Source organism: Amblyomma maculatum, chromosome 6 (genome assembly GCF_055883805.1).
Source record: "Amblyomma maculatum isolate TAMU_Amacu chromosome 6, ASM5588380v1, whole genome shotgun sequence".
Lineage (NCBI taxonomy): Eukaryota > Metazoa > Arthropoda > Arachnida > Ixodida > Ixodidae > Amblyomma > Amblyomma maculatum.
This window is the reverse complement of record NC_139349.1, coordinates 560,803-574,083: the sequence shown is the minus strand read 5'-3', so window position 1 is coordinate 574,083 and position 13,281 is coordinate 560,803. Positions and strand designations below refer to the sequence as shown.

Here is a 13,281-nt window from a genome sequence, read left to right as displayed (position 1 = left end):
CTGAAAATATTAGCTGTACACCGTGCCTGGCTGCCACTTTTTTCAAATTGTGCGAGAGACCGTGCAGATAGGGAATAACCTGCACAGGTTTCTTTTCAGCCTCTCGTTTGTTGCCTGGCTTCTTGATTCTTTGAAGAAAGCTTTCGGACACGCTGGTGACCATATGCACAGGGTAGCCTGCAGAAAGGATTCTTCCAGTCTGATACTGGAAGCTTTCATCCATCTTGTGCGGGCAAGATTTATCTAGGGCAGATCTTAGGCAAAGTGAAACTATGCCACGCTTTATTATCTTTGAGTGGGAGCTATCATAAGCTAAAAGAGCCTTCTTTGAGCGAGGCTGATACATCCAACACACGTGTGTGTTGGTGAAGGAAAGTTTCAGGTCCAGAAATTGAAGGCAACCATTATCTACTAATTCATGCGTAAACTTCAATCCAGTCGAGGTAGAATCAAAAGAACTCAGGGTCTGCGCGATAAAAGTATCAGCGTCACTGTGGACAGGTACATTAAGAAGCACAAGATAGTCATCTACATACCTAAATATTCGAGAGACTGCCGAGTTGCACAAACAAGCTTCTAGTCGCCGATCAAAAGAAGCCAGAAAAATTTTTGCACAAGATCGGAGCGACTGACGAACCAAACGAACCAATGCAGATGCCTTGCCTCTGCACGAAAAATTTGTCTTGGAAATAAACAGCTGTGGAATTCAGATGTAAAAGCTCGTTAATTCAAATTCCATGGGGCCGCCAGGCCAGTTCGAATTAACCAAAATTCGAACTAATGAAAGTGAGCAAAAATGAAGGCGTTTGATGCCCGGAGGGCACGAAAAACATTTATTTAGCAAAAAAGTCTGTTATCATCTTCTGCTTCTTCTCTCTGAGGGCTACTGTACTCACTCGGTCTTCTAGCATGCGAATGCGATGCAGGGAGTCTTCTTCCCCCTCTTCAAAGCTGAAGAAAAGGCGCGCGACATTCAGCGCTCCCATAACTTCTGCCGCGGATGGACGCACGGGCTCTTGCTCTTCGTCGTCGTCCTCGTCTTCTGCCTCTTCTGGGACAGACTGCTCCCCAACAATTTCAGCGACAATGTCCTCATCACTTAGGGCACCGCACACTGCTGCATCGCTGTCTACTCCAACGTAATCATCAAAACTGACGTCCTGCAGCACAGCACGCACAGCCGCAGGCAGAGGCTCCGGACTCCCATCGTCGCCACTTTCTTTCATACTTCCGGCAGCAAAGCCACAGTGGTGGAAGCAGTTTGCAATTGTGGACGGCGTGACCTGCTCCCATGCACGCACCAACATGTGCATTGCTGTGAGCAATGTGATGGTGCTGGTCTTCTGGTTTCCAGTGCACAAAGTCATGCGCTCGATCATGTGGTGCCTATAGAAACATTTGATGTTTCTGATCACCCCCTGATCCATCGGCTGCAAGGCCGCAGTCGTGTTGGCGGGCAAAAAGACGAGCCTTGTGGCTTTCAGCTCGGCGTCGATTTCGTGTGCCGAGCAGTTATCCACAATGAGGAGAACTTGACGCTTCCCTAGCTCCATCCTCCGATCGAATTTCAAGAGCCATTTTTTAAACAATTCGCCCGTCATCCACGCCTTGCTGTTGGCGGAGTATTCCGTCGGCAGCGTCCTAATGTTCTTGAAACATCTAGGCTTATGTGCCTTGCCGACAACAAAAAGAGGGACCTTCTCCGTCCCGGTCATATTAGCGGCGACCAGAACAGTAATCCGCTCTTTGCTTCGCTTGCCGCCAGCGCAGCTGTCCCCTTTAAATGTTACTGTTCTGTCGGGCTGGAGCTTATAAAACAAAGCCGTCTCATCAGCATTGAATATATCATGTGCCGAGTAGCTTTCTAAGTACTGCTGCAGAGCACCGCTTCGCCACGTGGCACAAGTTTCTGCATCCACTTCTTTGGCTTCTCCAGACAACACCCGGAAGACAAGATTATGTCTGTCTCTAAAGCGGTGAAACCATCCTTCGGAGGCGACAAAATCTTCCACATTTAAGCGCAGGGTGAAATCGGCTGCCTTCGCCATGATAATTGGGCCGCTCAGTGGAATGTCAGCGCTTCTCATTTCTTTCACCCACGTGATCACAGCGGTCTCAATTTCTGGATACTTGGCTAACCGAAGCCTTTTTCTGTTGCTGGCGAAATCTTCGGCTTCATAGGCATCCTCGATAGCCTTCCTATTTCGGACGTACGTCGACAACGTGCTTGGTGGAATCCCGTGCTTTTTCGCGATTTCCACTTTGCTGGCCTTCCGTTCATCCACCTCGCGTAAAATAGCCACTTTCTCCTTCACCGTCTTGGCACAGTATTTCCCACGCGAACACATCTCGCGGACACAAGCTCACAACAAGCGGCGTGCTAAACGAGGGCTCACGAAATGCAACACGAAACCGTGGTCGATAACACTAAAACATCGTTCCTCGAAGGAGTCGCGGCAGGAAAGACTGTTTAGTACTTGTTCCAGCACCCTAGCGGCGCCCCAATGGTTGTGCCATCTATCGTTCTGCCGTGAAAGCTTCCAACGATGGTTTTTAACAGCGCCGCTTGGCGGCGCACAGTTCGAATTATGGGTGGCGGCGCCAATTTTTGAGTGAATTAACGAGCTGTTACGCGCATAGACTTCTATGCACTGCGGACCGGACCACGATGACTATTTCGAATTATCCAAAATTTCGAATTAACGAGTTGTGAATTAACGAGCTTTCACTGTAGAACAGTAGCAGGTCTAATAAATTCCCCATTGTGATCCCCACTTCATTTTGAAACCCAACTTCCCCATAGTCTTCCAAATGCTCTCGAACAGATACAAACAGGCCCTCATACAGATACAAACAGGTTATCGCACATTCCTGCAGACCAGAGATTATAAAAGAGTGCCTGGGTTCCTTTTCTGCTCATTAAAGTTGGAAGTTGTGCTTCTGTCCTTTTGTGTCTTTCTTCCTGTGGTGTTTCTTCAGCGCTGTAAAAATCAAGTTCATTTGCTTTGTTCAGCAGTTGTCTTGATAACCGCCTTGTTCTTTAGGATTATGCTCAAGGTACTCCTCGTGATGCCAAACAAGTTGGCAGGAACGCACTTCTTTTCACCGTGTTTTGCGCTTCGAAATTTTTCCAGCTTTGTCTTCAACCTTAGAGCCATTCTCTTCTTCGCGTTCACCACCGTGACAACACACACGATGCACGTGACGACAGACTAGCAAGGACACTTGTCACACAACCACGCCGCCAACCTTGCTGCTGCTAGTCCTTGCACTGAAGCTAAAAACGTAAAAGCAACAAATTATTACGGCGCTGCTGAAGAGGGGCGCTGTCGGTAGTTGCAAGGAATGGACGATTTTCTGCCTACTCTGCATGCCGGTGAGCCTTATGTGGTGCTGTTGGTGCCCACGAGGTATTCCTCAACGCTTGCGTCATCACTCAACACTTATGTAGTGCAACAAGTTTGTTATATTCATTTAATGCCAAACCAAGATCACTAATAGGAAGTTAAATATACATGTGTTTGGCAAAAATATTCTGGAAGAGTTTGATACAGCCAATAATTCATTATGAGCGTGTTCATCATACCAATGTTTTACTGTAACTTGAAGCAGTTGAATGATCAAAGATCATTATCGGTCATTCCCTTTTACAGAGATTATTTCTGATTGAGTTGGAACAGTGCTGGGCTTCAACCAGCCAAATCAGTCAGATTACAGACAAGTCTACAGAATAGGGGTTGCCTATAAATACGGGCTTCACATGCAGTAAAAAACAATTGGATTTTGAAGAAACTTGTGAACCATTGCACAACTAGATCTCGAAAGACCATTTGTGAATTCGCTAAAAAACATTTGGAAGAACTGTACGGTGACTCCATTGCTAAGTAAGGGGAGCAAGGAAATTTGTCAGAAGGGGTTTTGGGCTAGCAGGCACAGTGTCATGATGAAACACGCAGCAGAATAGGTGGCACAGACACACACACACACACACATAAACTAGGACGATGCTGCTTCTTGTTTATGTTTATGCTCCTTGTTTGTCAATAATGATGCAGCATCGTCCTTGTTTATGTGTGTGTGTCTGTGTCTGTGTGCCTCTTCTATGTGTTGTCACCTATTCTGCTGCGTGTTTCATTTTGTCTGACCAACTAGCTTGACTTTCTACTGTATCGGACACAGTGCCTCATTGCTATTTAAAGCATGCCTATGAGATGTGCTCGTGAATGTTAAATCGTTCTGGTTTTTCTTGAATGGGGTTGGGTTTCGTGACGCATAAGCAACTAAGAGTGCTACACACCAAACACGAGCTGTATTGCATTTTCTTTGTGGAGGATTAAACCGTTGTTAGAATGTTATAGCTTGTTTATCACCATCGTTTAAGAAACTAAAAATACAGGACAGGACTTATCAACAAGTGCATTCTCTCCTAGGAGCAATGTAGGATGGTGTAGTACGTTCAGTGCAAAACTATGCAAACTATTTTCCTTATTCTTTCGAGTTTTCTGCAAATTATTGAGAATGAAATTGTGTGTCAGATGCGTTATCAGCTGTGAAGGCAACAAAGCATTATTTCGGTGAAGTGTTTTTGATGACTGCATTGCAGTCATCGACTGTTTTTTCGGACGCGGCGGGACCCGGGAAATGGTTCAAATAATCGAACAGTTCAAAAAATTAGTGAATTTGAAAAAAATCATTTTTCTGTGAAAAATCAGCTTTAAAACTTTGCCGCTACCAATGTTTCATTTATATAAGTCAATAATAGGGAGTTATTGCATAGAACGATCTGCTACTATGATCAGCTTTAGCTCGCCGCCCATGCGCATGCATCAGCGCGATCTGATACGGCGGGCCCAGCCGTCAGTGTGGGCACGCTGGTTGATCCCAACGCGGTAGGCGTGCGCGCCGCAGGAAAGCATGTAACTCGCGCAAAGCGGTCACCGCATGCGCAGTGGTGCCTCGCAGAAGCAGATCATGCTAATCTGTCACCACTATAGCCCTCCAGTTAGAATATCTTGGCCAGTCATGCTTTTGTCATGTCCATGCTACTTAACGTGAAGCGCAGGTCATGCTCATGCCGCGAACAAATTCACGCGTCGCGCGAAGCAGTAATCGCAAAAGCATTCAGTTTTCGTTTCCATGGTTAACAACGGTAGCATGACTGCGAGGTGGAACTTACAAAACGAGCGGAACGAGGGCTTTGGTGTGTGCGCTGCCTCCCAATTTCCCGCTGTGGGCGATGGTGGCGGAGCGCGCTGCGGCGTACGATGCTCGCGCTCCATTTTTCGGTCCGATTGCGCGCTCTAGGCTACCGCGATAACAAGGCCGAGGATTCCCTTATTGCTACTGCCTCCGATGCCACTATGCACACAGAGCCCAACTAGCTCGTCCGAATTACTCGCTTCGCCTAAGCCTTCACGGCCGCGTTAAACCGGACTGTTCGCGACAACTATGTCTGCTAGCGTCTATTTCATGCGGAAAAAGAAACAAACCTTCAGCCAAAGAATGATGTCCACAGTATTGCTGGTGCCAAATTTGGTCCGAAAAATTGAACTTTTGGACACCATAGGGTTCAAAATATTGGTCGTGAAAATATACACACTCCTATAAGGTGTGTGACGGTTCCTGAATGAAGTCCAAAATATTGCGCTAGTCCGAAAAACCAGTCGGCTACTGTATTTCCATTTCTTGATGATTGGTTTCACAAGGTGTAGCAAATGCTTTTTGTCATATATGGAGACTATAGATGGGGGTATTAAGCACATTTCTCCGTTACTTCGACTAATGTACAGATCAGTGTAGATCTCCTTGGCTACATTGCCTCTTATCCATATTGGTAGTGACACATTGCATGCTCAGTTTTCTTCATCTTCCTTATGCCAGTTACCTTCCACTTATTATCTTTGATAGTTCTGCGATTTCTACCCTCTCTGTTAGGCCAGAGGCTTACATGGTTTCGCGTTCTTAATATTTTTCGCCTTCTTAGAGAGTTTGACCTCTAGAATACTGTCAAGCTAGCAGAAAAGCAAACCCACTGTGATCTGCCGAGTGTGTGTGCCATGTGCCATGTGACCTTCAATTCACTGAATTGAAGGTCATCTTCAAGGCTGTGTCGTCCTTCCTCGTTAGTTGCCACTCCACCCTCCTGTATGCAGCACATTTTATTTATTCATTTATTTATGCACCTAGATTTGCTGCAGGTGCATTACAGTAGGGGGGTATACCACAGTATTCATCATACATTAGCGCCAAGGAAGACAACATATAGAAAAGTACAAACAATAATAGAGAATAATGAGAGAAGTTCAATAGGGCATAAGCAAGAGGATGCAGACGAAATGTCATCGTGAATGAGCACTGGGAATGAAACGGAAACACATGGTAATGTCGCCGCATGTACTAAAAATTTTCAAAGTTTAAAACATGGTTAAAGAGAATGAAGGCTGCGAAAAAAAAAAAAGTTGACATACAGACCACAGGTGGCGATACTGAACCAGAGAAGCCTTTAGCGCAACAGAAAATTCTGAATGGGATGTAGCCACAGCTATGTTGCGGGGAAGATTATTCCATGAGCTGATTGTGTGTGGAAAAAATGAATGTGCAAACACTGAGGTACGCAGTCATATTTCTTTCGTCTTATGCGGATGATCACGACACTGGGAAATGTACATAGGTGGTAAAAGATAGCCATCTTTGTTTGGTACGGTGCGACAGTGAAATGTGTCTCGTAAAAGCGCGAATCAAAAAAATTCCCGACGTTACGAAAGAAGAGGCCATTCTAAACTACTTTTGATTTTAGTGATACTGCTGCGATATGAATAGTTGTGGGAGACTAAACAGGCGGCTCGGATCTGAATTTTTTTCCAATTTGTTGTTAAGAACTTGTGTACATGGGTCCCATATGACACGAGCACATTCTACGATTGGGCAGACATTTGGGGCGCACAACAGTTTTTTTACATTGCTTGTAGCCAGCTGATGGTGAATTTTTGCTGAACCTTCAAAGGCGTAGTTAAGTTTGCGGGTTTCACCCAGAAGCAAGATTCCGAAGGGGCAACCAAGGTCAAGGGGCAGCTTGACGCGGGCGGATTTATGACGGTCGCGTGGGGGACCGCTTCTCGGAAGTGAGCCCAGAACACATGGCAGCGGGCGACGCCGCCGGCTCTCTTCGTCCCGTGCCGCGAGGGAGGCAGAACAGTGCAGTTAGAGCACACAGCATAAGCGCAGTGGTTGTGGGTTCAGCGCTAACTGCGGTATCTCCCGGTTCGAGTGGAGAAAGTGCGGAGGCCATAAATCCCGAAACGCGGCGTAACACGGACCTGGAGGGAACGCGCTGTTGACATGCCTTCCCGGGAAGACGCTCGTGTGTCCCTTTGAATCCGCCGCCTGCGCGCAACCGACCAAGAACAGGGATCGGAATGTTTGGGGCGTGTGTGTTTTTATGTATTTTCAGAAGTGTAACCGTCAACGCCGTTTGTCTTTGCGACTACTTGGCACCTCTTGCGTGGGAGGATTTTGGAGAGGGAAAAGTTGCAGATGTATGTGTTTGTGTGCGCAACCACTCGCCGCTTAGTGCGTGCTTTGTGTGTGTTTTATTTGACATGCGTGGAAGAGGGTTGGGCTCGGACGAGAGTCGAGGGCAGACGGGTTGTTCGAGAGGGAGGCTAGGCTGACGGAGGTCTCAAGGGACTCCGGCCTAAAGTGTAGCAGGAGGCCAAGGCCTGATTCTGCTAGCCTCTGACCTCAGATCGTTCACCAGTCGCAGTTAGTCCTCTACGTTTGATGTCGCATCCGACGACATTTGTGTAAATACGCCAATTGTAAAAAGTGTAAATAAACGTGTACAGTCCGAGAAGAGAAGTCGTCATCTCCGCACCGCTATGTGTCACTGAGCCACGGACGCAGCGGTGGTCACCAACACCACTCGGTACGAGCGAAGGCAGCAGAAGAAACAGCAAGAACACCTGCTGTGTAGGGAAGCCCATCAATCCCCCACGCCCTTCGCCAGTTTAGTTTAACTGGCGTCTCAAGTGAAATGTGCCCAGCACACCCGCCGATTCGGTTGCTCATGAATGCCTAGAGCTTCTGTCCAGATTCTTTTTCGCTCATTCTGAGGGGGAAGACAATGCTCTAGCGCCTTCGCTGCTCGAGTAGCCTGGCACTGTTCTTCCTGCTCATGGCAGCTCAAAATTCAACGAGACATCACCAGCGAAAGAGCAGCTATCCAAGCAGGGTAGTGGGATCTATAGCAGGAGCATGGACACGCATAGAGGTAAACTGTAAAGCCATTCGTGCTAAAAAGGTGCAAAATTCACTGAGGTGGAGCAATAGCCAAAGCCTTTAGCATCTTTTTCCTTTTTTCTTGGTAATATTTTTCTTTGGCGCGCTTTGACGAAAGTAAACATGTTGGCTTTGTAGATATAATAGAAAACGCGAGAAGATGATAGAACATGTCTTCATCTATGAACATATTTAGCCATGAATTTAGAGTTTGTCCAATCATCAAGCTCCCATCCGGTGATGTCATATCTGCTGCCAAAAACGGCCGCTCTGTGCTGAGACCACCATTGCCACGAAATTGTTTTCAAGAGCAAATTAAAATGCTAGATACCAGAATATATGCAGTACGCCCACTGCCAATAGCGTCAGTTTAACTAAATCTATGTAACTGAAAGGCTCAGGCTCTTCTGATGTTGGGATGTGAGCGGCCTCCTGTCAATGGCAGGCTCTGAATTATGGCGTGTGCACGGCATTGGCGGGAATGTCTATGCTCAGTCTCAGCTTTAGTGTTCATAAATTTACTTTGAGACCTAGATATTTAATTGTGGTTTGGTCAGCAGTGCCTGAAACTAGACAAATTTAAGTTTGTGGAGCCAAGCATTGTGTTGTCATTCCTCGCTTCTGTTGCAACACACACACAGCCATTCCTGTGAAACCTCAGGTGCAACTCAGGCCTTGTGGTCATCACTTTTGCCTTGGTGTGTGTTGGCTGTGCACAGGTGTGGAAGATCCAGACTGGCCAGTGCCTGCGGCGCTTTGAGCGTGCCCACTCCAAAGGCGTCACCTGCCTGACCTTCTCACGAGACAGCAGCCAGCTGCTCAGTGCTTCCTTTGATCAGACCATCAGGTGCGTTTTTTGGGTTGTCGTATGGGCATGTGAACATCACCGGATGATGCCGCATGAAAAGAGGCGCCAATTTTTCAGTGCACTAAACCTATGGTATAGTATGGCACGAATTCATGGAACACAAAAGTAAATTGGAGGCACTGTTGCTGCTACTGAGCTTCATAGAGACCAAGCCGCTTGCTTCATTACAGTTGCCGCTAAATAGGATGTGAAAAATAGCGGGACAGGCTTTCCTTTATTCTGAACTTGCTTTGATGATGGAGGGCACGTAAACGCTCGCGAGCTTTAGTTTGCATTGGCACTGCTTTCATGCACCATTTTAAGCGTCTCTTCTGTGTACGCGAATCTGATGATATGAACTGAAATCTGTGATTGCTCAGATTGCAGGAAACCGCCACGAGGTGCTAGTGTGACCTGGTGTGCTGAACAATGCTGCAAGCAGCCGACAACAGTGTTGGCGATATATATGTGAAGAGGAAATTAGGCCGTTTGAGGACAGGCCCCGAACACGCGTCTTATTGAGCTTATTTTGTTACGAGATGGGCTTCTTAGTTAAAGTGGTGCTGAAACAACAAGCCCTTATTTCAGTGTTGACCCGTTCTGAAGTGCCGTCCAGTCAAACCGACTAGGCCTAGTGACGAGTAGGGCAAGCTGGCAGCAGCGCAGTTCGTCGCCTGGCGGGCTCGTGGAAGGTGTTGCTGCCCAGAGCTCCGCAGCACTTGTGCAGGCATGCTGCTGTTACACGAGTATAGCAGGCACAGTGCTTCTTCTGATAACATTTTTCTTTTCTGGTGTGAATGTGGAGTACTACGTCAAACCAAGCAGGGCTACACTGCTGGTCCACCAGACCACTCCGGTCTCGGCCATGGTGACCACTAACAACGTCGGCAGCAGCAGATTTGACAAGTTTTGGTGAATGGGAATGGCGATCGAGTAGAGTTTTGGCTACACTGAGCTAGAATCGACAGTTGCTTACATTGCAGGATGCACGTACAATTCCCACAAATCGCTGGTGTGACCCGGTCTATCGAGCATGCAGGCAGCCAGGCGATAGTCATTACGCTGTTTTAGCCAGTGTAAGCAATCGTCATGTGCGCATCTTAATAAGACTCCTTATAGTCAATTATTTGACACCCTGGAGAAGCAACACACAATTAGCAGGGCTCGCTGTACCCATGTGGTGATGCCTGCCGCTCATGTTGTTGGCAATAGGATGGCAACCATCGCCACCCACGCGAGCGCCCACCTGCATGCGCTGCCTGCAAGACGCCACACGGAGGAAGATGTTTTGCGAGGAAACGTTTGCTAAAGTACGAAATGCACAGAAGCACGGTCAGTCTCCGTAAACTGATTGCTTTATCTGGCGTTTTGTTGCCAGAAAATTTGCCTGGTCAGCGAACAGGCCGAACCACATTGACAAACGCTGTTTCTCGCTTATTCTCTTGTTGCTAAAAGCTGTCGCACAGAGAAGCGCCACAGTTGCTGTGGCGATTCAGCGATGCGAATCGATTACTCTTGGCGCAACTGTCTTGTTCCCCTGCCTTGCATGCAGTGTGACAGGCTGTTGGTGAAAACATTGGTTTGGAAAGTTGTTGGCAGCTTGTTTGGCTAACACATTATTTTGATATCATGTTTCTGCAGGGTGACTTTGCCTTAACTGAACTGCATGATACATGCAACACGATACAGTCAAGTCCACTTGTAACGAATCTAATGATGCATCTCGGAATAGAATTGCAGATCAGGGCTTCGGAAGTACTTCGGAAGGCATTTCTTTGGGTCTGTAATTATCGGCGATTCCTCATGCCTTGTGCTGAGTAACGAAGCTGTCAAGAGGAAGCGGTTCGCATAGTGTTAATTTTATCGCATTGCGGAGCTTTCTAGAAAGAACGGCCCTTCTTGCTTGTAGGATTCACGGCCTCAAGTCTGGCAAGCTGCTCAAGGAGTTCCGTGGCCACACCTCGTTCGTAAACGACGTCATCTTCACGCCTGAAAGCCATCACCTGCTCAGTGCCAGCTCGGACGGCACGGTCAAACTGTGGAGCGTCAAAAGCACCGAGTGCCTCAGCACCTTCAAGTCCCTGGGCGCAGCCGGTGGCACCGGGGGTGCCATTGGTGCTGACATCACAGTCAACTCAATCCACGCTCTGCCCAAGAACCCTGAGCACTTCGTGGTCTGCAACCGCTCCAACACAGTCTCCATCATGAACATGCAGGGCCAGGTAGGTGGGCCGTAGGCTCGGCTTGCTTTTTACCCATCTTAGTGGAGATGGCTGCACCACTGATTGAGTGCACTTCACCAAAATGGGAAAATTGTTGGAGTGCTTCGGTGATACTGTAAAAGCTCATTAATTTGAACCTCAATAATTTGAATTTCTGGATAATTCGAACTGCACTACTTAGCCCAGCCAAGCTGCATAGAAGTGTATGTATAAAAAAGCCCATTAATTAGAACGCGAGTCTCTTCTGCCGCAGATAATTCGAACTTTGCGTTGCCGCACATCTGAGGCGCCTGGCACCAGTCACATGGGCAAAGAAATTCCTCCACTAAACAAAGTGCGATAGTTGCGAGGCTGCATGTCTCTGAGATGGGGAGAGAAGATAAAACCAGGTTTTACCTGGTTTTATCTCTCTTTATGAAAGGGTGGGTAAAGCCAAACCGGTGCCATGAACACTCCTATGGCCGGAGGCGATGAGGGTAGGGGCTGACGGCTGTAGTGGTATCTGCCTGCTTTAAGTTTCGGGCGCCTTCAGAGGCTTCCAACTAAAAGATTGGTCATTCGACCCACGTTAATTCAGCGATGCGAATCGATTACTCTTGGCGCAACTCCAGCCAATGCTCATGCAAGGCTATGGAATTGGACGGGCACTATGGGTCTTGTATCGGTTAGGTGCCGTCCAGGTACTATTGACACGATAAGCAGATGTTGAAATAGCACTCTTAAGACTAGAACCACATATTGTAGTGTTGACAGCGCACCTCTGATGTGTGCAATGAAAAAAAAATTAGTTGTGGTTTAGCTCTGGTTAACCCTAGTGTAATTGCAAAAGCAATGGCGGAAGCTTCTTTTGCCTGCTACATTATTCCCCTATCACGCCCTATCAGTGTAAGGTGCTTGTAAGGTCTGGCGCGTTGCCGTTTGCTTTTTTTTTGGTACACTTGGCTATGAAGGAATGTCTTGGCGGGGTGCCGTAGTGTGAACTGCGCGTCTGGTCTCTTTTCAAACACTTATTTCATAGAAGGAGACCATTAGTTCAAGAGCGCAGGCTCTTCGTTCGGACCCCCGCCACACGTTTTCCTTGGTTACAGGAGACGGGAGAGACCCTCCGCTTCCCTCGAGCCGGACCTCCGCGGCTCCCCGCGGTCCCGTCGCCCGAGTGAAAACGGCCGGAGGCCATAAATCCCGCGAGAGGGGTCTGGCTTTTAGTCCCGCTGCATAACGTGTAGCTTGCTAGTACACGACTGTCAGTAAGCGAAACGGTCGGACAGGCTGCGACGAGTGGCCCACATACGCGGGAAAGAGCTACAGTTACTGTGTTTTTGTTTTTACATGTGGAAAGGGGCGCGCTCTCGGCTCACCTCTGGAGCGCGGGACGGGCCCCGAGTGTCTTTTGCTGGAGCTGCTCACCTCTGGAGCGCGGGACGGGCCCTGAGTGTCTTTTGCTGGAGCTACTCCTTGCGTTAGGACGCTTGTGCTGGCGAGCGCTGGGAGTAGCTAGTGGTTGCTTTGGAGCTGGGGCAAGAGGCGCCAGCTCGACTGCGGGGACGCGGAGTTCCTTGTCGCTCTGTTTAGCGGTAGGCGCGGCCGACCGCGGCTAGTTTTCCTTTGTTAGTCTCTTGTATCACCTTCTTTTGTATGAAGTTCTCCGGTTGTTTACCAAGATGCTCCACCAACTTACTGGCTTGTTCCACCATCCAGTCACCCATCAACACCGAACTAAAAACTTTACTGTGCTACATTATTGGGGACACTTAAACTCATCCTTTTAGGGTACGATTAGAGAGCGTAAGCTACCAGCCCACATATAATGTCACGCATCAACCTAGCCGTATGGACGTGCCTGTGTGTCATAGGGGTAACGAGAATGCAGATGGTTCTGGCAGGCTGATTCTGATATCACCCTCCCATATGAAAGGAGCGACCCAAGTTGGCAGC

At 48.0% G+C, this 13,281-nt stretch overlaps 1 protein-coding gene across 1 annotated transcript in view; it reads left to right on the top strand.

Annotated features, from left to right (window-relative positions):
- Positions 1-13,281, top strand: part of Smu1 (Smu1 spliceosomal factor) — a 37,948-nt gene that overhangs the window by 13,108 nt on the left and 11,559 nt on the right. Inside the window, exons 7-8 of the mRNA XM_084605885.1 lie at positions 8,997-9,124; positions 11,034-11,346. Coding sequence (XP_084462011.1) covers positions 8,997-9,124; positions 11,034-11,346 — 441 coding nt within the window. The remainder of the gene's footprint in view (positions 1-8,996; positions 9,125-11,033; positions 11,347-13,281) is intronic.